Source organism: Stegostoma tigrinum, chromosome 3 (genome assembly GCF_030684315.1).
Source record: "Stegostoma tigrinum isolate sSteTig4 chromosome 3, sSteTig4.hap1, whole genome shotgun sequence".
Classification (NCBI taxonomy): Eukaryota; Metazoa; Chordata; class Chondrichthyes; order Orectolobiformes; family Stegostomatidae; genus Stegostoma; species Stegostoma tigrinum.
The window spans coordinates 7,972,172-7,995,261 of record NC_081356.1 but is presented as its reverse complement, the minus strand read 5'-3'; the positions used below and the strand labels follow the sequence as shown (position 1 = coordinate 7,995,261).

The following is a 23,090-nucleotide window of genomic DNA, read 5'->3' as shown; positions in this document are numbered from 1 at the left end:
GATTAGGGATAGTCAGCACAGTTTTGTGAAGGGTAGGTCATGCCTCACAAACCTTATTGAGTTCTTTGAGAAGGTGACCAAACAGGTAGATGAGAGTAAACCGGTGGATGTGGTGTATATGGATTTCAGCAGGGCGTTCGATAAGGTTCCCCACAGTCAGCTACTGTACAAAATGCAGAGGAATGCGATTGTGGGAGATATAGCAGTTTGGATCAGAGAAATTGGCTTGCTGAAAGAAGACAGAGGGTGGTGGTTGATGGGAAATGTTCATCCTGGAGACCAGTTACTAGTGGTGTACCGCAAGGGTCGGTGTTGGGTCCACTGCTGTTTGTCATTTTTATAAACGACCTGAATGAGGGCGTAGAAGGATGGGTTAGTAAATTTGCAGACAACACTAAGGTCGGTGGAGTTGTGGATAGTGATGAAGGATGTTGTAGGTTACAGAGACATAGATAGCTGCAGAGCGGGGCTGAGGGGAGGCAAATGGAGTTTAATGCAGACAAGTGTGAGGTGATGCACTGTGGTAGAAGTAACCGGAAGGCAAAGTACAGGGCTAATGGTAAGATTCTTGGTAGTGTAGATGAGTAGAGAGATCTGTGTCCATGTACACAGATCCTTGAAAGTTGCCACCCAGGTTGACAGGGCTGTTAAGGCAGCATACAGTGTTTTAGCTCTTAGAGGGTTCGAGTTCTGGAACCAAGAGGTTATGCTGCAGCTGTATAAAACTCTGGCATGGCCACACTTTGAGTACTGCGTACAGTTCTGGTCACCGCATTATAAGGAGGATGTGGAAGCTTTGGAAAGGGTGCAGAGGAGATTTACTAGGATGTTGCCTGGTATGGAGGGAAGTAAGGGTCACAAGTTGGCAAACAATGCAAAGTTTGAACTTATGCAGTGCAACTGATATGCTATCCTTTATTGCTTAGAGCAAAAATAACAGACAGCAACCCTCAGTTAGGAGCAACACTTTCCACACGCCTTGGTATGTGTGTTCATGGGGGATGCAGTTGCAAACCTGTGAACCTTGCTTCCCAATCCCCTACCATTACCTCAGGTGCTTGGAGGAGATTTAGCAAATGACAGACTGTATTATTCATTATTTTTGGACCCACAGGAGCCCATTGTGAAGTGTAGAGTGCCATTACACAAACATCAACTCGAAGTAAAAAACTGACCAAAACTTAAAACAAAAACAAAAATCACTGACCTGAAATGTTAAAAACTTTTGTTCTTCAGATGCACCCAGACTGATTTAATTATTTCTGGCATTTTCAGCATCTGCACTAGACACTTGTTTCCAAACAAAAAAAGTTACTGGAATAGATTGTTATGGAAACCAGTAAGCTTGACGAAAAAAAGAGAACTCCAGTTATTAAAAAGATATACAACTTTAGTTGCGCGCTTTTAAGTGCCATTTAGTGGAAAAATTGAAATCCTCTCATTGAAAAGGCACGAGGTTGAGGAGGGGTGCGGATTAATGTTATGTAACTCTTTCTACTAGCAATAATCTAAAAAGTTAGGCACCAGAGCTAATCGTTTACAATTCAGAGATTTCTTACCTCAACTAACTATGTTCTGTCCCAGAAGGTTGTGGAGTCACCATTGAAGAGGTTTAAGCTGGGATGGGCAAAATGTTTTGGTTTCAGAGAATTAGGGAATTTAGAAGTGATCAGGAAAATAGGAGTCGAAACCCAAAATTAGCCATGATCATATTAAAATGGAGGTCACACGGTCTACTCCTGCTTTCATTTAGCAAGTCAGAGGTGTATGACAAAAGCAGATTCTTCGGTCCACCTCAGACATGCCAACCAGATATCCTAAATATATCTAGTCTCATTTGCCAGCATAAAGCTCATACCGCTCAACCTTTCCTGCTCATATATGCATCCAGAGGCCTCTTCAATGCTGTAATTGTACCAGGCTCCACCACTTCCATTAAGTGCTCATTCCATTCATGCACCACCCCGTGTGCCAACATTATCCAGTAAGTCTCTTAAATCTTACCTCTCACCTTAAATCCATATCCTCTAGTTTTGGGCTCCCCCACCATGGGGAAAAGGCTTTGGCTATTCAACTTTTCCATGCCCATCATGATTTTATAAAGTCCTGTAAGGTGAACCTTCAGCTTCTGACTTTCCACAGATCACAGGCCCAGCCTATGCCGCCTCTTCCTACAGCTTGTGTAGTCAAGTAAAGCAATATAAACACATTCTTTAAGCCCCAAACTCTGAACCCCCAATTAAATTTCTATTCTCACCCAAGAGCATTTTGTATTTTGTAAGATGGATATTTCTTTTACTTCTTTGGGAATGAAACCAAAGTGCGTCACAGCTCTTGGGAAATCACCGATTCTCCTCAGTGTTCCAGCTATTGCAAGGCGCAAGATTTTTGGCAAGTCAGATGACCTTCCAACTGTTAAACACTTCAACATATGATCCAGTGTAGCAACATGCAGAAATTGACATTACAAGCTTTCAAGCAAAAACTAATCAAACAACCTACCTAGGACAGGTCAAGTCCCACACAAAATGTTAGGCTTAAAGCAACTTCGTGACAAGAGATGCAAAGAAGGCAGTTGAGATGTTTAACATAAAATGGCTTATCTGCAGATTTCCCATTAGTGAAACACATCTAGCCTTGATTAGTCAGTATTCAAGTTCACATACCAACTCCATATAAATCAAGTATGGGTTAATCCCAGCTACTGACTAACATGTCCAACTCCATTGCTTCTCGGGTCACCGAGGCCTCTTCAAAAAACAAAGCTATGTGAACTGTCAAAGCATTTAAAAGTGCATGAGACAACAAGGTGTAGAGAGCCGGATGAACACAGCAGGCCAAGCAGCAGAAGAGCAGGAAAGCTGGCATTTCAGGCCTAGACTCTTCAGAAATGGGGTCTCTTTCCTGAATCTTCAGAGTTTTCCTAATGTCGCTGCCATTCATGCATTGCAGTTTCTTTCTGCGATTTCTGGTTCCTCTCCTCCACTGAAACGAAAATACTCCAACATAATGAGAAAACTAGTCACAGGACTGCTCAAGTTTAACACGGCCACCTTGTGCAGGTATCCCTTCTAGGTCCAAAACATCAGCCTTCCTGCTCCTGAGATGCTGCTCGGCCTGTGTGTTCATCCAGCTCCACAGCTTGTTATCTCAGATTCTCCAGCATCTGCAATTCCTATCTCTGAAACATTTAAAAGTGCACACTATTCAAATGTAGCACTGGCACAGAAAGCAGCACTTCAGATTCTTTGGAACATGACAAATCCAAGAGGTGATCAGATTTCACCTGAAAAAGAATTGGAACACCTGTCCTTAAGCATGATAACTAATCCTGAGCATTTTCTGAGAAAGATTGCTTTTCTCAGAGTATGGCAGGTCAGAAGTTCTCAAAATTCAGTTTTGTCGTCAAGTGTAAAAAAGAAATTTGCCACTGCAAATAGGTCAGAAATCAGCAGAGTTAGATTGAAGATAATTTGAAAGATCCAGCAGCAACCTTTTTTTTTGGGGGGGGGGGTGGAGCAGAATTAAGCAGCAAGTTGGAGTTGGAATACACTGCCTGAAGAAATGGCAACAGAAAGGAGAATTTGATAAATATTTGGGAGAAAATTTAAGATTACACAATAAAAGTCAATGGGAATAATTTGGTAGCTGAAAATTTTGCACAGGCAGTGTTCAAAACTGCCCACTGCTGATGGGCAAGACAGAGACATTCTTTAATGATTCTCGACATTTAAACTGCAGTTAATTAGCTAATCAACTACAAGGCAGATAGGGGTGACAAAGTAACATCAAGGGCAAAGTTAGAAATGAAGCCACAAGATTGGGAGGAGAAAAGTTGAATCCCTCATAACCAACTATGCAATGGAATTAAATCAAGCTCTTCTCCACACCAGATCTGCCAAGTTGGTGTGCAACTTTCAAACTGAAAGTAGTGGAAAAAGGATGGATGTTTCCAGGGCAATTTTTTGTGCTCCCCGTACATTCCACTGAAATAAGAGGTGGGGTATTCCCTAGTACTGGTTAAAAAGAACAGATCTAAAAAAAGACATTATGTTGGAAGTGTCACAGAACTGCATCCTCCACAGGTTTTGGACTGCAATACCTGATAGATACACAAAGCATAGAAAGAAAACACTGATGAGCAACAAGAAAGCATGAGTGATGCATGAGATAATCCTAATCCTGGGATTGTACTCAGTTTAGAAGGTTGAGGGGAGATCTAATAGAAACTTACAAGATAATATATGGTTTAGAAGGGGTGGACGCTAGGAAGTTGTTTCCATTAGATGGGAAGACTAGGACCCATGGGCACATCCTTAAAATTAGAGGGGGTAAATTTAAAACTGAAACGAGACAACATTTCTTCAGCCAGAGTGTCGCAGAGTGCAGTGGAGGCCGGGATGTTGGATGCCTTCAAGGCAGAGATCGACAAATTCTTGATCTCAAAAGGAATCAAGGGCTACTGGGAGAGTGCAGGTAAGTGGTATTGAAATGCCCAAATCAGCCATGATTTAAATGACAGTGAACTTGATGGGCCGAATGGCCTTACTTCCACTCCTATGTCTTATTATAAGGACTATCATTTTTAGCAAAAAGCTATTTTGCTCAGGTTAAAAACTAAATACTTCTACTTATGCTTGTGTACCTACTTAATTTTACAGCTGTGATAAATTCACGAGAACACTCATCCAAACTGGCACCAGACCATACCATTTTAACAACAGATTTTGTTGGATAGATGGTGTATCACATCCAAAATATTACCTGACAGTTCAACTATTCAGGTTGATATTAAATGCAGTGGACATCTTACCTAAACCCATTCTTAATCTTCGAATTCACTTCTCTAAATATCACCCAAATGCAGAATCATCAACTTTAGTTACCACTTGTTACTTTCACACAAATGCAATCTGGTCATTTTCATTCAAGTCTATCATGTAGTTAACTACAATGACCAGAGTCAGGCCATGACAAATAATTAGGTCAGGTGTTCATCACATAATGCTAAATCCCCTAATTACATAAAAACTTGAATTCAATTCTTGAAGAAAACGTTCAGGATTCATGACATACTCAACTAAATAGTTGGGCTAACAGAAGGAGGAGAGAGAAACAAGCATGGGAGCTTAACTCAATTGCCCTCTATTTTTAGATTTGCTTCTATTGGTTAATTTCCAAGATAACCAAAATCATGGAATGGTTACAGTGCAAGTATACTGCAATACCCTGAGAGTTCCCTGCTGGGGAGCAGTCTGGGTCATCCCACTCCCTCTGAATACCTGAAGAATTAGGACTGGACGGGAAAAAGCAGGGGAAGCAATGACTGAGTGGTATTATCACTGGATTGTCAATCCAGCGACCCAGCTAGCATTCCAGGGACCTGGGTTCAAATCCCACCATGGTAGAGATCAGAATTTGATTTTAATTAACTATCTGGAATTGAAAATCTAATTACCATGAATCAATTGTCAAAAGACCCATCCTGGTTCACTAATGTCTTTAGGGAAGGAAATTGCCATCCTTACCTGGCCTGGCCTACATCAGACTCCAGACCCACAACAGTGTGGTTGATTTTCAACTGCCCTTTGTGCTGGGCAATAAATGCTGTCTATTCAGCAACACCCTCATCCCATTAATGAATAAAGAAAAAAATTCAATTCCTTTTGAAAGCCATGGCTACATCTGCTTCCACTCCTGTACATTCCAGAACTTAAATCATGAAGAATTAGACACCATCACTTCAAAGATAACAAGGTGTAGAGCTGGATGAACACAGCAGGCCAACGAGCAGGAAGGCTGACATTTTAGGCCTAGACCCCTCTTCAGACATTGACCCCAAATTTGAAGTAATGTAATCTATTTACTCTATTTTAGACATGGAGTTATTGACAGTCAAGTTGTCTTTCAGCTATCTCTACTCCAAAATGAAACCTAATCTCTCCAATCCATCTTTAAAACTGAAGTCTCATGTCTGATACCACTTGTGTACATAGTTTCTACATCCTCTCAAATGCCTTCATATTTATCAAATATGGTGCCCAGAATTAAAATACACCATGAGGTCAAGGTCATGCTTTACAACAGACAGGTCATTAAAATAAACATTCTTGCTTTTGTACTCAAAGATCCTTTAGCCACTTTCTCATCTAGTTCTGGTATCACAATCTCCATGTTTTTGGAAAAAAAACGTGATCACTTCACACTTCTCCACATTAAAAGTGTCACATGTTTATCAATGTCAGACCACGTCAACTCGATATTCATCACTTTCCTCAGTTCACAACATGCCCACATTTTCCAACTAAAACCACTTTCGAAATTGTGCCCTGCATAGCCAAGTTTAGGTCATCAGAACAAAGTCAGTCAGTCCTTGGTCTCAATCATTCTGACAGGCTGTGAAGAAGGGTCTAGGCCCAAAACGTCAGCTTTTGTGCTCCCAAGATGCTGCTTGGCCTGCTGTGTTCATCCAGCCTCACATTTTATTATCTTGAATTCTCCAGCATCTGCAGTTCCCATTATCACATCAACGCAAGTACCATTTGTTTTTACTTACTATCATTTAGCCCATTGATGTATGCTGCAACTACCCAGTTTAATCCATACATTTTGATTCTCCAGACAAGACTTGTGGTTTTTTGAAAAAATGCCACTTCAAAGTCCTACCCTAATCTTTAGGGCTCCTTCTATGTTTCAAAATGTATCAATCTCAGTTGTGATTATACGTGACAACTGAGCACCTGTAAGTGACAAGGGAGAAGTACCAAGAGACACAACCCTAAGTGAAAGATGGTTCTTGTCCATCAAAATCATCCAAAGATTCAGACGAGCAAGTTTTATAACATACGTATATCCTTCCTTTGACAATTTGACTGAAACTGCACATAGCGCTCGAGATGTCGATTGACAAAAGAACTGGAAGACATTTTTCAAAAACAAAATCCATAATCTAGCCCCCATGCAATGAAATCCAAGATGCTAGTCTTTTGTAACTGCAGCTGCATGTTAGACATGTCTAAGGACAGCTAAATCTTTCTCCATTAATTTCAAATAATAGAGAGAAGTTTTGCAAACCACTAATCTTTTACCCCAAGAAATTGCTTAATTGAAGTAGACGGATGTCTGAATACTGGTAGCAAAATTCTTTACAAGAGTAAACAGGTAGAAACCAAAATGGTTACTGATAAACGTGGCCATCATGATGCTGCACCTACAGTGATTTAGCTACAGTAGTTAAAATGGCAACTGCTAACAGCAACTTCACTGAACATTAATCCCAAATCAGTCAGGAAATAAGGTCCTTGTTTGTTAAATTACACCTGCCTATAAGTACAATGGAGATTTACAATTTCTAAGTGTACTGGTATCACTAGATCCATTTGTGGGGGTGGAATTCAGCGAGAGAGCTCATTCCTCCCGCTTTAAAACAAACAGGATGATGGAGAGGATCAATGCATTAACTCAGCAAATTTTATTTGAACCAATATCAGCAACTATGTTTCATACAGTTATCAAAACACCAACTGTGTATACTCATGATATTCAGTATCGTGCAAGAATCAATGTTTAAATTCTGGCTTAGAAATCGAGCTGGTACACATACCTAGTGCTGGAGGGAGTCTTTATTTAAAGCAGCTCAAGTGCTGATGTAGGTCCGATGACTTTCCATATTAAGCAGAGGTTCACCTGCACATCTGCCAATGTGGTATACTGCATCCACTGTACCCGGTGTGGCTTCCTCTACATTGGGGAAACCAAGTGGAGGCTTGGGGACTGCTTTGCAGAACACCTCCGCTCGGTTCGCAATAAACAACTGCACCTCCCAGTCGCAAACCATTTCCACTCCCCCTTCCATTCCTTATATGACATGTCCATCGTGGGCCTCCTGCAGTGCCACAATGATGCCACCCAAAGGTTGCAGGAACAGCAACTCATATTCCGCTTGGGAACCCTGCATCCCAATGGTATTAACGTGGACTTCAGCAGCTTCAAAATCCCCCCTCCCCCACCGCATCCCAAAACCAGCCCAGTTCGTTCCCTCCCCCCACTGCACCACACAACCAGCCCAGCTCTTCCCCTCCACCCACTGTATCCCAAAACCAGTCCAGCCTGTCTCTGCCTCCGTAACCTGTTCTTCCTCTCACCCATCCCTTCCTCCCACCCCAAGCCGCACCTCCATCTCCTACCTACTAACCTTATCCCACCTCCCTGACCTGTCCGTCTTCCCTGGACTGACCTATCCCCTCCCTACCTATACTCTCCTCTCCACATATCTTCTTTTCTCTCCATCTTCGGTCCACCTCCCCCCCTCTCCCTATTTATTCCAGAACCCTCACCCTATACCCCTCTCTGAAGTGTCTAGGCCCGAAACGTCAGCTTTTATGCTCCTGAGATGATTCTGGGCCTGCTGTGTTCATCCAGCCTCACATTTTATCATCAAGTGCTGATGTAGCTTGGGCAGTTATTTCCTGCTGATTTCAGGACTATGGCCAGCAACCACTAGGAATCTGGATCATTCTGAAACTAACATGCCTGATTCTCCTACATGTTTCTCGTGGGCTCCAGTCTTCAACAGGCCATCTGTCCCTGCCCATTCTCAGTGTGGGACAGCATTTCCAGCTGGACATGCTCTGTTCTGAGCCTGTTTTCTTTTATCCTTGGAGCCCAGCCACTCGAAGTGCAGCGTGACATAAAAAAAAAACTAGTCACTGAACCCAATGCGCTCTACCTTTAAAAAAATGGTGGCTAATACCTCGGGAAACTGGTGAGCAAGTAAAAGAAAAAACAGAACTTGGAATTCAGAAGATGCAGAGCTGGTGAAGGAACTAATGAGGTTTGGGGTAAAAAAGGAATGCTGAAAGCTGGTCCCATGCAGCTAGGGCAGAGACATGCCCTGGGGAGGTCAGAACGAGCTGCAGTCAGAAACTAGTTTTGTATCGTGAGATTGGAGCATTTGAGACGTTCTGACACTAGTCACAACACCAATTTGGTTGGGTGAAGGCAAAGGAGGGGAATTCAAAAGCTTGCTCTGACAGCAAAGAGTGGGATTTCCTTTAGTGGCGGGGGGGCGCAGTGAAGGAAGACAATGTAACAAGATTGTTTGATTCTCTGGGCAGTTTGCAGACAAATGCATGGGACCAACAGCGTTATACCCACCACTGGGAATGCAAGGTGTTGTTTACTTGGTTTTATAATTGGCACAGTGCAAGGTAGATTTTGCAAAGCCGAAAATAAACTTGCTTTCAAACAAAGATTTTTTGTTTCTTCAAAAAACAAAATCTTGTGGCCAAATTTTATTCAAAAGGATTCAGAATTTCCATACCTCTTACTTCAAAAAGAGTGTCAGGGGCTTCCAACCAGGTCATAAAAACATGAGGGTCTTGGTCAGGATCACAAATTAGCTGTTTGGTAGATTGGCCATGCATTTTAAATCCTCAAGACTATGAAGTGTGAGAAAGCAGATGTTAGGCTCAAGGGCTAAATGCTACTTCCATACTAAAAGGTCAGCAGGTTTCAATTATGTATGGAGTCTAGTGTCTTGAGTTTACACAATTCCTACAGACAACGTTAAGTGTTTTATGAATGGCTTGGGAGTTGACAGTGTAGGATAGACAGAATAATAATGATAAAAATGAAGAGACCATAACAGCCAGGGCAGGATCAGTTGTTTACAACCTGGCTGAGAGAAGGAGGAGGGAACATGACAGACATCTGCTTTATTTGTGGTGCTTGAAGATTTGAATGTGGTGAATAGGATACTACAGTATAAGAATCAATTTCTTGCAGTTTTACAGCCTCGAGGGGCAGATCTATTTTATTCAAGCAACCAAAATCCTATACTCCAGCAGTTGGATTTAAAAAATAACAGGGACGTCTATTTTTGCCTAAAGTTGGTTCAGATACTCGTGTACATACAAAAAGCAGATTAACAAATTATACATGGAGAACATCAAAAATAACCGTTTCATATAATCAACCTATTCTGAGCTACATTCCTGGCAGCCAGTGAAGCAAAAAACCTAGATCCTCAATTCTCTCTGTCTGGACAGTCAAAGGTTAATTCTCAAAGAAGTAAACTCTCGCTGAATTGAGGAAAAGGAATGTTGAGACCAAGCGCGTTTATTGAGGAATTTAAAGGTATATACTCAGTTGTACAGAAAATTATTCTTCTTTTACAAGTCAGTAAATCTTTACTACATGAAACAGATCCAGAACATTTCCTGCAGTTGCAGAACAGCGCTACACTTGCCCCCACACTACCTCCCTCACCGTCACCCCAGGCCCCAAGATGACTTTCCAAATTAAGCACATGTTCACCTGCACATCTGCCAATGTAGTATACTGTATCCACTGTACCTGGCGTGGCTTCCTCTACATTGGGGAAACCAAGCAGCGGCTTGGGGACCACCTTGCGGAACACCTCCGCTTGGTTCACAATAAACAACTGTGCCTCCCTGTCGTGAACCATTTTAACTCCCCCTCCCATTCTTTAGATGACATGTCCATCATGGGCCTCCTGCAGTGCCACAATGATGCCACCCGAAGGTTACAGGAACAGCAACTCATATTCCGCTTGGGAGCCCTGCAGCCCAGTGGTATCAATGTGGAATTCACAAGCTTCAAAATCTCCCCCTCCCCCAGTGCATCCCTAAACCAGCCCAGCTAGTCCCTGCCTCCTTAACCTGTTGTTCTTCTCACCTATCCCCTCCTCCCACCTCAAGCCGCACCTCCATTTCCCATCTACCAACCTCATCCCACCTCCTTGGCCTGTCTGTCCTCCCCGGACTGAACTATCCCATCCCCACCTATACTCTCCTCTATTCATCTTTGGTCAGCCTCCCCCTCTCTCCCTATTTATTTCAGAACCCTCTCACCAGCCCCCTCTCTGAAGAAGGGTCTAGGCCCGAAACGTCAGCTTTTGTGCTCCTAAGATGCTGCTTGGCCTGCTGTGTTCATCCAGCTTCACACTTTGTTATCCAGAACATTGTGTTATTTTGCATCCCAGTAAATTTAGTGACCAAATGAAATAATGTCTACTATGTGCATTCAAACTGAGCATTAGAAGTTGCATCTTGTAGAGAACTTGAAATCTGACAGAAAAATCAAAGTAGGGAAGATTTTGAAGTTGAAAGTCCAAAAACAAAGTTCTTATAGGCAGGCACTTAAGTTAAATCATAGTCATCAAGGTCAGCTAAGAGGAAAGCAAAACAGGTTTAAAAAACCTGTCAGGGAAATGGTGTCTTTGTGATTAAAACCAACAGGATTAGACTTTGTTGTCTCATCTTGTCTTTAAAGTCCTTTCAGCATTACATATTCAGGATCGCAATGCCTCCAATAACCAGCTTTGTCAGTCAGCACACCAGATTTCCGTACTCAGGATTATAATTCCAGACATGTTGCTTAAATCTAGAAGCATTAAACAGGAGTTAATGTGCAAATAAACAAGACTACAACCTTTATGGGATTTAACTAAGAAAAACAGGAATGATTCTTCCTGCTGACACTATCAGTAGTGTGTAACCTGCAATTTCCCAATATTCTTTTGAAAAGGGAGTGCTGGATGACAATTACTAACTTTCCCCTTGCATGAAAAAGGAGAAATACCTGAATATACAAACTGAATTTTAAAAAATTCCTGGTCCAACAGGCATCAAAAACCACTGGTCCCCATCCTGTACCAGCTGGTCACACAGCCAATTTTCCCCAAACAACTTATTTTGCAGATTGAGGACAGACAATGATCACAAAAACAAACAAGCTATCAGAAAACCAGACAAAGTTAGACAAATTCTCAAACATTAATTTTAAAATTAGTTGTCTAGTCCACATTCAGATTCAAGCAAGTCAGGGTAACCCAAGAAACAAAGCTTTAACTCGGAAACTTAAAATCTCTGCCTTTTCATCTTTTAGCCACTGTCTCAAAGTTCTGACTCAATTACATCACAATCGTTAGTCTTACATTAACAATGTAATTCATGTTTATTGAAGAAATTTAAAAAAGGTAATATCAATTCTTGGCCAGGCTCCAGTATCATGAGCCTTGCATGTTGCCAAGCACCAACTGCAATGGCCCAAGGTGACAAATCAGGCCAATGAAATAGTCCTTGGATTTGATCTTGTACCTGCAAACACGCTGATAGCTGCAAAAGGGCTAGAGTTAGTAACCAACATCTCAACTTAATGTCACTGTACTAAATCCATTCTAGAGATGATCTAAACCAAATCCCAGAATTTCAAGTAGGACAAACTCAAGCTGGATAATCAAAAACCTCAGGCAATGTTAAGTCCTCAACTGCCTTGCGCCCGGCCCCCGATCTTGTTGTTTTTTAAAAAATGGACAATTGGAATAGAAATACTGCTTGCTGGTAGTCGCCTCAGATTGCAACTGGGTTTCTAGCTCCTGATGGTGACTTTAGTTCTGCTTCAGCTAGTCTTTAAAAAGTTAACTAAATCAATGTTACACACCCACCTGATCAACTTAGGAAGCAAAAACTAAAATGTACTTTTAGGAAGCAGATGGAAGTTGAAAGTTGTCTCAACAGCAATCAGGATTTCACAAAAAAATGAAGGATGCTACGGTAACATGAGCATCAACTGAGTAAATCAACATTTCATGGTGTGAATTATAGACAGATAGGAGCTGTTGGAGGTACACAGCTGGGCAGAAGGAACAAACATACAAGCTGTCAATATCAAGATGTATACTTTTCCTGGATAATGGTCAAGACTTGTATACAGAGGCTAAGCAAAATGAATATCAATTAGTCAGTTGAAGATACTAAAACAGATAGAAAAATACCACAGATCATTAGCAATAGTACTAAGTACTGGGTGTATTCAAAATATGGCCGTCATAAAATGGATATACTACACTGAAGCACATTAGCAGTGAGCCAATCAGCAGGGCATCAAAAGTTCATGTTACACAAACATACATTACATTTTAAACTAAACTGGGTAATGCAAGTCAACATCCAGGTGTTAGCACGCTTAAAACAGTTTTTACTTCATTCAAGATAATAAAATGTGAGGCTGGATGAACACAGCAGGCCAAGCAGCATCTCAGGAGCACAAAAGCTGACGTTTCTGGCCTAGACCCTTCATCAGAGAGGGGGATGGGGGGAGGGAACTGGAATAAATAGGGAGAGAGGGGGAGGCGGACCGAAGATGGAGAGTAAAGAAGATAGGTGGAGAGGGTGTAGGTGGGGAGGTAGGGAGGGGATAGGTCAGTCCAGGGAAGACGGACAGGTCAAGGAGGTGGGATGAGGTTAGTAGGTAGCTGGGGGTGCGGCTTGGGGTGGGAGGAAGGGATGGGTGAGAGGAAGAACCGGTTAGGGAGGCAGAGACAGGTTGGGCTGGTTTTGGGATGCAGTGGGTGGGGGGGGGGAGAGAGCTGGGCTGGTTGTGTGGTGCAGTGGGGGGAGGGGATGCACTGGGCTGGTTTAGGGATGCAGTAGGGGAAGGGGAGATTTTGAAACTGGTGAAGTCCACATTGATACCATATGGCTGCAGGGTTCCCAGGCGGAATATGAGTTGCTGTTCCTGCAACCTTCGGGTGGCATCATTGTGGCAGTGCAGGAGGCCCATGATGGACATGTCATCAAGAGAATGGGAGGGGGAGTGGAAATGGTTTGCGACTGGAGGTGCAGTTGTTTGTTGCGAACTGAGCGGAGGTGTTCTGCAAAGCGGTCCCCAAGCCTCCGCATCTGCAGTTCCCATTATCTCTGATACTCCTTTACTTCATTCAGCCTCTTGGTAATCTCCAAGTAGCCTTGTCTTTACTAGGCGTCCAACGAGCTCAACTTTGAGTGGTAGTTACATACCTTAGCCTTTGCGCCTGATGGTGGAGGGGTCCAGGGTATCGTCTATTTGGTGACTGATACAGCTGAGAGAGAATTGCCTGGTTGGTCTTTTGACTTGGATTATTGGCAAACTTGACAGTGATTGGCTCTGTTGCACCAGGCGGCTTTTGTCCATTCAAACCTTTGATTGCTTCCTCAGCTTCCACCCTCTTGTCAAACCGAATGAATCCAACACCCCTGGACACACCTAAAAAGCAGGATCAATTAATGATGTTTAATTTTATCATTTAAAGCCTACAATTCCAAACAGAATTGGTAAATTGTTAATCATCAAATCTTCTGCTAAAAATTACTCAAAGCACTAAATAACAAACTATAACAAAGGGATAAAAGAAAAAGCTCTATAAAAAGGTTTGCTGGAATTTATAGATTCCAAACCTCAAAATAAAGTTGGAAATTTGCTGAATCAAGCCCAAGCATGGCAATTTTCTGTAGTAGCCTCAAATCTAGCAAAATTTGGACATGCATCTCGGGGTAGATGACTGCATTTGGAAAATTTACTGACAAATAGAATGTCTCAATCCAAAAGTGGTCAATTCTGCAGCACAGTATGTGTCACATGGTAGCATAATCAGTGGTAATTTTGGACCAATCAATATTCAAAACAAAATTGCTTGCTTTGAGTCACATAAAACATTTGTTTTCTTGCATCATAGTGCTACAGTAAGTTAGTCACGTTCCTTTACATCACTTAACTCTCTAGCCAGTTTACATCAATACACCTAATTTTGAAACCTTGATGCAGTACCCTCAGTTGAGTCTCTGAATTCCACAAATCCAGCCTATTTGAATTAGGTAAAGGAAAATGCAATAAACATTACCTTGACTTGACAGGGTTAGTACGAGTGTCACAAGAAAAAGGCTATCAAATTTAGCATTCAACTCACCCAATCCTCCCCACCAAAGCATTTTGACACTAGCAGCCACACAAAATATTGTACACAGTACTTCAGAGATAGATGCAAATTCTGAGTGCATTACAGATTTAGTATAGTTAATTGCATTTAGTGATCTAATCATTCAGAAACCCCAATCATGTAGAGTTCAGAACACTTCTGCAGCAGTGGTGGTTTCTCAGCCCCTCTGCCACCAAAATGTCTGACTCCAAGTCTCACCTGCCCCAGATCAGGTCGATGTAAAAAAGAGTTGCTGTCCTTGCTCTCTTGGAACCTGGTTTCAAAGTCAGCCCAAGAGAGTAAGATGGTAGAAAAGGTCCGGTTTCAATCTGGTTCACTGTTTATACAGTAAGTTATAAATTTTTGCAGCTATCCTTTGGGAATATCAGGACTTCAATCATCGGAGTGCAGGAGCAAATCTGAAGCACTTTGATGCTAAGTACATTAAGGCTGTACTATGCTTTGCAGTTAAAAGTAGCATTTAAAGACCTCTTCCTCTACATATGCATAATGTACGTTTATGTTGCACTTGAACAGCAAGATTAAATTATTAGTGGCAACCAAAACTTGAAACATTACTTTGTAAACTTTTATACAAGTGCACAGAACATTTTCATACTGGTCAATACCTCATGTATTTTAGTCCTGAGATGCCATCTAAAAACAGGTTCACAACTTTAGATTTTTTTTTGTCGAATGCTTACAATGTGGAAACAGGCTCAGCAAGTCCACACCAAACCTCAGAACATCCCATCCAAATCCATCCCCCTCTATGACCCAGCTAATCTACACATCCCTGAACGCCGTGGGCCACTTAGTATGACCTATCCACCTAGCCTGCACATCTTTGGACGGTGGGAGGAAACTGGGGCACCTGGGAGGAAACCCATGCAGACGCAGGGAGAACGTGCAAGATCTACACACAGCTGCCCGAGGGTGGAATCGAAACTAGGTCCCTGGCGTTGAGGCAACAGCGCTAACCACTGAGCCACCATGCTGCCCAAATTTGGTTCTACATTAGTATTTGGCTTTATGCTTTGACAGGGTCCTCATTGGCAGCAAAGGAGCCAGAAGGAATATTACCCAAGTGATTAAAACCACCTAGAATGTATTTACTATCAAAGGCATATAGCTAAATAGTATAATGATGAATAAACGTGCAGAAAGAGACATAAAAGTAGCTCACAGAATACACTGCTCACTATGTATGAAAGCTCGACTGGTCATTTATTCAGACCTTAAGTACCAATACCTAGAGACTATATTTGAATAAATTTTCCCCCTTAGCCAAAAGGATACACTGCAACAATTCCAGAATGCATTTATTTTTCATTTGAAATCAGCTTCACAATGTTCAGTAGGCATACCAGACACCCAGCTCCCCCAACATGCACTGATATTAAAAAGGTTACATAGAAAAAAAATGTGGTTTAAAAAAGATTACTTTTTGTACTTTAAAATCTACTATGCAGTTTCAGACAATTCACAACCTGAACTAAATCAGGTCAGCAGTTTGAAAGCTGTCACAGGATGTTAAAATTGGACATGCCCAAAAAAGACGACACCAACTTTAGTCATGACTGTGGAAATTCCTTAGTAGCACCAGAAACATGCCTAACCACTTCCAGACTGCAGCTGGCCTACGCAGCAGCTCACATTTCAGAGCAGATCAATTAGGAAGGGGCAACAATGCTGACAGAGACAGTGACATGCACACTAACCAAATGCATCTGTAAAAATACTTTTTAGTCTCCACAATTTGTAAGTAACTAGCTTTATGTTAAGTTTTGCAGAAATTGGATAGCAACCAAGTTATTTTCAAACCAGAACTACAATGCTACTCTGGAACAAAACAACTATTTAGCCATGCAAAAAGCAATGAAGTTTAACAATCTTCCGATTTGAGCAAGGGCTCAATAAAATTCATGGTTTTGCCCCTATAATGGGAAACCTCAGGGCTCCAAAGACCTAAAGAATGTGCACCAAACAGCTATATCACCTAGTCCAATACAGCACTAAATTTGGAGTCAAGTTTTTGAGAAAAGGGAAGAAACTAAAGTTACATATTCATAGACAGTCCCCAAATTAAACACATTCAGGTTACAAATACTGAGTCTTTAATGTATCCCTGTTTGGGATGTTGAACAAAATCTTGAAACAGGAATGCATTAAAGATTTAATATTTGAATGCTTCATTGTATTTAATGGTTTTTTTTGTCCAGCACTGTGTTCTGACATTCATACAAAATTGACTTGCAGATAGGCTCAAGGGAACCTGTTTGCAACCCAGGGCATGCCTATAAAGTTAAAGGAGGCAACATGTAATAAGCTAGGGAGCTAAATGTAGGTGCATAATTTGAGACAAAAAAGGTGTGAAGCTGGATGAACACAGCAGGCCAAGCAGCATCTTAGGAGCACAAAAGCTGACGTTTCGGGCCTAGACCCTTCAGAGAGGGGGTCCTGGAATAAATAAGGAGGGCGGGGGGGGGGAGAGGCGGACTGAAGATGGAGAGGAGAGTATAGGTGGGGAGGGGGGGGAAAGAGGAGGAGGAGATAGGTCAGTCCAGGGAAGACGGGCGGGATGAGGTAGTAGGTCGGAAATGGAGGTGCGGCTTGAGGTGGGATGAAGGGATGGGTGAGAGGAAGAACAGGTTAAGGAGGCGGAGACAGGCAGGGCTGATTTAGGGATGCAGCGGGGGGGAGGAGTGTTGAGATGACGACCCCCCCCCCCCCCCCCCCAATCAACTGCATCCCTAAACTAGCCCAGCCAGTCTCCGCCTCCCTAACTTGTTCTTCCTCTCACCCATCCCTTCATCCCACCTCAAGCCGCACCTCCATTTCCTACCTACTACCTCATCCCGCCCGCCTTCCCTGGACTGACCTATCTTACCCCCCCCTCCTCCCCACCTATACTCTCCTCTCCATCTTCAGTCCGCCTCTTTCCTTCCCCCCGCCCCCCCCCACCCCCTGCCCTCCTTATTTATTCCAGGGCACCCTCCCCATCCCCTTCTCTGAAGGGTCTAGGCCCAAAACGTCAGCTTTTGTGCTCCTAAGATGCTGCTTGGCCTGCTGTGTTCATCCAGCTTCAGTTTCTTCTCTTGGATTCTCCAGCATTTGCAGTTCCCATTATCATTGGTGCATAATTTGGTTGATTTTTCTGCTTACATAAAGCATGTTTTCACTTGTCCTGATTTTTTTTGGGGGGGGCGGGGGGGTGGTGGGGGAAGACAGGATAACTCACAAGCTGAGTATGAATGTGCACTCAATATTTTCCATGGTCCGGCTTCTACAATGCTTGCCTGGCTCATGAACTAGATCCAAGAGCCATACCTTTAACCAAAATTTGGCACATTTCTGGGAGGTGGTGTTAGTCTTCCAACCTTAAATTATCAGGCATTCCTTTCTCAGATTTCTCTTCACCTCCTTTTGAACACCTGTTAGCAAGAGATTTTCCCCTCATACAGGAAGCTCCTCAGTCAGTTTCTTCTGAACATGGATCTCCCAATGCATTGAGATTTTTCATTGTATTGAGCCTTCAAGATGGACAAAGAGGATCTGCTTTAGCAGAGTTCAGCCATCGTAAAAATGTGGTTGGTCCAGTGAAGTTGGTTTCAGATGATGGCAGCTAGTGCTAATGGCTGCTTCAAGGATGTTTCATGTTAGTTTTGCCTATCCTCATAGGTGATGAGATAATCCGGCTCAAATAGCACTGGTCATCTCAAGCTTCAGACGTATAAGGCAGGCATCTTTCTGACTCTCTTTTACAAGGACTTGGGTATCAGCACAGGATGTCATGGTCAAAAACTGTCATCTTTAGGTGTACAAAGGCAGGGCCTGCAGGTTGTGGAAATCCACTATCGATCTTCAAGAACTAACTCTGCATTTGGAGGATTTCTCCATTGATCTTCATGCAGGGATAGAAGAGAACTTTCCCTCGGACAGGTTGGTAAAGGATTGGAGTCGAGGTTGAGACCAACTAAAGTTCAGCCCAATTCCAGGAAGGTTGTAAGACCAAATCGAAGATTCCTTCCTGGTGTTGTTCCAGGCATGTCTCATGTGCCAAGCAGAGAAAATCACATCTATAGTAAGATGGATAGGCAAGAACCTCACTGACTTTCAAGGAAACATTTTCTCCGATGGAAAACACCATGCCTAACAAGGATTCAGGCAATGATCTTCCTGGTGATGGAGAGTAATGGGATTCTTTAGTTACCACACAGTCTTTCACATAAGATGTGCCATGACAATGGCAGCACACAACAGGGTATTTCCTTGTTCCAGATTTTCAGAAATGGTTGAGAAGTCGAGTAAGCTCTGCACCTCCAAGTCTGAAAATTTCTACTGGAATCCCATTCACTCTTGCAGTTTTTCATTCTTCACGTTTGAAAGGTGGCTTCAGCTTCTGTCAAATTAGGTGTAAGTCCAATATCATCTTCAAATGGGGAGTCAGGGTACTTCCTCAAACACACCCTAAACTATCTCAGCTTGGATTCTCTCCACTGGAGGCTGACATTTTGCATCTCTCAAAAAGGGTTCCATCCTTAGTCTACACCAGCTTGAGACCAAAAAAAGGTGTTGAGCCCATATATTGACTTGGTGGCACTGAAGAAATACTGGGGTATCATGCTGATCAGCAAGGAATTGCAACTTCAATTTTCTCAGTCCAATTGTTCTTGATTCCTTCTCCTCAGTAGACACATTGTACAGGACATCTCAACGTGGGAAGACCGGCACATGAGCAAATATAGTCCCTGACAAAAAAAGAAACCTACTGCACAGGAACAGGCCCTTCGGCCCTCCAAGTCTGCGCCGATCAAGATCCACTGTCTAACCTGTAATCTATTTTCTAATGGTCTGTCCATTTGCTCGCTGCCCATCCAAATATATCTTGAGATGCTAACATGTCTGCGTCTACCACCTTCGCTGGCAACACGTTCCTGGAGCCCAGCACCCTCTGTGTAAAGAACTTTCCATGCATATCTCCCTTAAACTTTGCTCCTCTCACTTTGAACTCATGACCCCTAGATATCAAGTCCCCCACTCTGGGAAAAAGCTTTTTGCTATCCACCCTGTCTATACCCCTCATGATTTTGTAGACCTCAATCAGGTCCCCCCCTCAATCTCCGTCTTTCTAATGAAAATAATCCTAATCTATTCAACCTCTCTTCATAGCTAGCACCCTCCATACCAGGCAACATCTTGGTGAACCTCCTCTGCATCATCTCCAAAGCATCCACATCCTTTTGGTAATGTGGCGACCAGAATTGTACACAGTACTCCTAATGTGGACGAACTGAAGTCCTATAAAACTGCAACATGACCTGCCAATTCTTGTACTCAATACCTCGACCAAATGAAGGCAAGCATGCCATATGCCTTCTTGACCACCCTATTGACCTGCGTTGTCACCTTCAGGGAACAATGGACCTAAACACCCAGATCTCTCTGAACATCAATTTTCCCTAGGACTTTTCCATTTACTGTATAGTTCACCCTTGAATTTGATCTTCCAAAATGCATCACCTCACATTTGCCTGGATTGAACTCCATCTTCCATTTATCTGCCCAACTCTCCAGTCTGTCTATATTCTGCTGTAATTTCTGACAGTCCCCTTCACTATCAGCTACTCCACCAATCTTCATGTCATCAAACTTGCTGATCAGGCCACCTACACCTTCCTCCACATCAGTTACATGTATCACAAACAGTGGTCCCAGCACAGATCCCTGTGGAACACCACTGGTAACAGGTCTCCAATTTGAGAAACTCCCTTCTAGTACTACCCCGTCTCCTGTTGCCTAGCCAGTTTTTTTTAATCCATCTAGCTAGCACACCCTGGACCCCATGCAACTTTATCAGCCTGCCATGGGGAACCTTATCAAATGCCTTACTGAAGTCCATGTATATGACATCTACAGCCTTTTCAAATCAACTTTGTCATGTCCTCAAAGAATTCTATTAAGTTGGTAAGACATGACCTTCCCTGTACAAAACCATGTTGCCTATCACTGATAAGCCCAGAAGGTAGATCCGGTTCCAGTGGCAGGGAAACCTTGATAACCTGGGATGTCTCTACTGTTAAAGCCTTCATCGGTCACAGCTATCAATGGTACTGAATTTTCTGTCACCTGGACCATCACTCAGTACTTCTTTTGGATTGTGCTTTGTCTGGTTTCTATCCTCAGACCTTACCGGTCATGTGGCTCTGCCAGGAACTGAGAGCTCCCAATAGCTTTCTCTTGGCATCAATGGCTCATCACCTTCTCCAATGCAGCAAGGTGGCAATCCATGGAAAGGTGAGGATGGTTAGCCTAATATTTCAAAGCCAGCAGGAAGGCATGAAACACAACACTTTTCAATAGCCTTGAAAGTACAGAAGAAACAGTAGTGACTATTGCTCCTGTAGCACTGAATCATGGACAGTGACGAGAAACAGGAGAGCGGCTATTTGGCAAGCATCTGGCCATGGAGGGCAAGAATCTCTGAAAATCTTTTCAAAGGACTAGTGTAGTCAATGCTCAAAGACATTCCACATCCTTTTCTCCATGTCGGGAAAAAAGGTACAAGACTCCCCAGATTCCTCCCCAAACCCTCAATTTTCACTCCCATCTCCCTTCTCTAAAATAAAAACCACATCAGTTCTTGTCACTACCAAAGCCCTTCCAAGGTGAGCACACACCACCTAACAGGAAGATGGATAATTTGTGCCTTCAAAATTTATTGAAGAGGAACAGTTCAGGATGATAATGAACTTCTAGAAGGCAAAGACATTCTCAGATCCTGTAAGATGGTTACCTCCTCACAATTCAAAATCAGGTTTGACAGAAGCCACTGCAGTTTTCCTGACCTTCCTTTTAAAATTTATTTTGGGAAAGAAATCTTGTGGATCCTAGGGCTAGTCGGTCTCTATTGCTGTTAAACTTTGCATCCTCACCCCGCACACCACCGCGCCCCCCCCACCCCACCTTCCATTGTTTCACTTGTTGGGGCCTCAAATTTAGCCAAGGCAGTTGAGGGTTATATACAAAGTTTGCTGATAAAAGATTGGCGACATTAGTGTAGGCAGGGTTATAACATTACAAAGAGGATCAGTAGATAAAATATATAGAATTGTGGTCGATGGGCATTTGCAATCAATGGGATGTGGGCACTGGCTGGCTAGTTGACCAATAACTATATTGACAGTGTCTGAAGCCACATGCAGACTAGGCCAGGTAAGGATGGCAGGATTCCTTCTCCAAGTGACACTAGCAAATCATTTCTGAAATAATTTACAATAAATCGATAATGCTCTTGTCATCCTTAGACGAGAGTTTAATTGTAAATTTTACAGAATTCCAATTTTCAGATTTGCCACGGGTGGAAGGATTTGATACTTACCAAAACTGGTAGTCAATTATTACTACTTCAGTGACATTATGTCTATCTACGTTACCACCTACCAAAAGTTGAAGGTATAGGAAAACGGGCAGGTTGGAGTTTAATAGATAGAACATAACAGCACAGTACAGGCCCTTCGGCCCTCGATGTTGTGCTGACCTGTCATACTGATCTCAAACCCATCTAACCTACACTATTCCATTTACGTCCATATGCTAATCCAATGTTGACTTAAATGTACCTAAAGTTGGTGAATCTACTACCGTTGCACCTATATTATATACCTATTTGGTAAACTACAGATAGAAAGGTTAAAATAGTACAGATATAAACATTAAAACAACACCAGTCTGTTATAGCAGGCCTGTGGATCGCTTGAGAATTTTCTTTTTAAGGTGAAAGCATTGAAAATTGCAGCTGATCAATTCTTACTTCAAAATGAATTATGTAGGGAGGCAATGGTGAAATGTGACAAGCATTCCAGAATCCCAGGCAGATCTAGGTACATGGATTTGAATCACACCATAGTAGATAGAGATATTTGAATAAGTAGAAAGCTCTATAAGTTTTCTTTACTATAAGTTGTGGCCCATCATAGACTCGTTCAGCCTAACAGTTCTTTTAACTGGATTACCTTTCTTCTATAATATCCAACTATCTCTAATGGTGTGTCTCAAAGTTGTTGTTGTATTTCCATCTTGCCGCCTGTCTTAGAAGGACCAAAACTTAAAATGGCTGCTATGCTACCATTGATTAATCATTATTCCAAAAAGAAAACAAAGCCAATGAGGATGACATTTCCTGTGGTAATTCGGTCTCCTGTTTCCTTTGATTTTGAATTCTTACGCCTCAGAAGGACCCATTATGTTGTCAAATAGCTAATCAAACTCTAAATGTCTTGCAGCATGTATTAAATAGGTTAACATTTAATATGGCTGCAATGTAAATATG

The 23,090-nt window shown here is 42.4% G+C and overlaps 1 protein-coding gene across 5 annotated transcripts in view; it reads right to left on the bottom strand.

The window, feature by feature from the left end:
• LOC125451284 (ELAV-like protein 2) overlaps positions 1-23,090 on the bottom strand; it is a 108,846-nt gene that overhangs the window by 5,685 nt on the left and 80,071 nt on the right. For all 5 annotated transcript variants that reach the window (XM_048528247.2, XM_048528250.2, XM_048528251.2 and 2 more), the window contains one exon: positions 13,824-14,049. In XM_048528247.2, the coding sequence (XP_048384204.1) occupies positions 13,824-14,049 (226 nt within the window). The remainder of the gene's footprint in view (positions 1-13,823; positions 14,050-23,090) is intronic.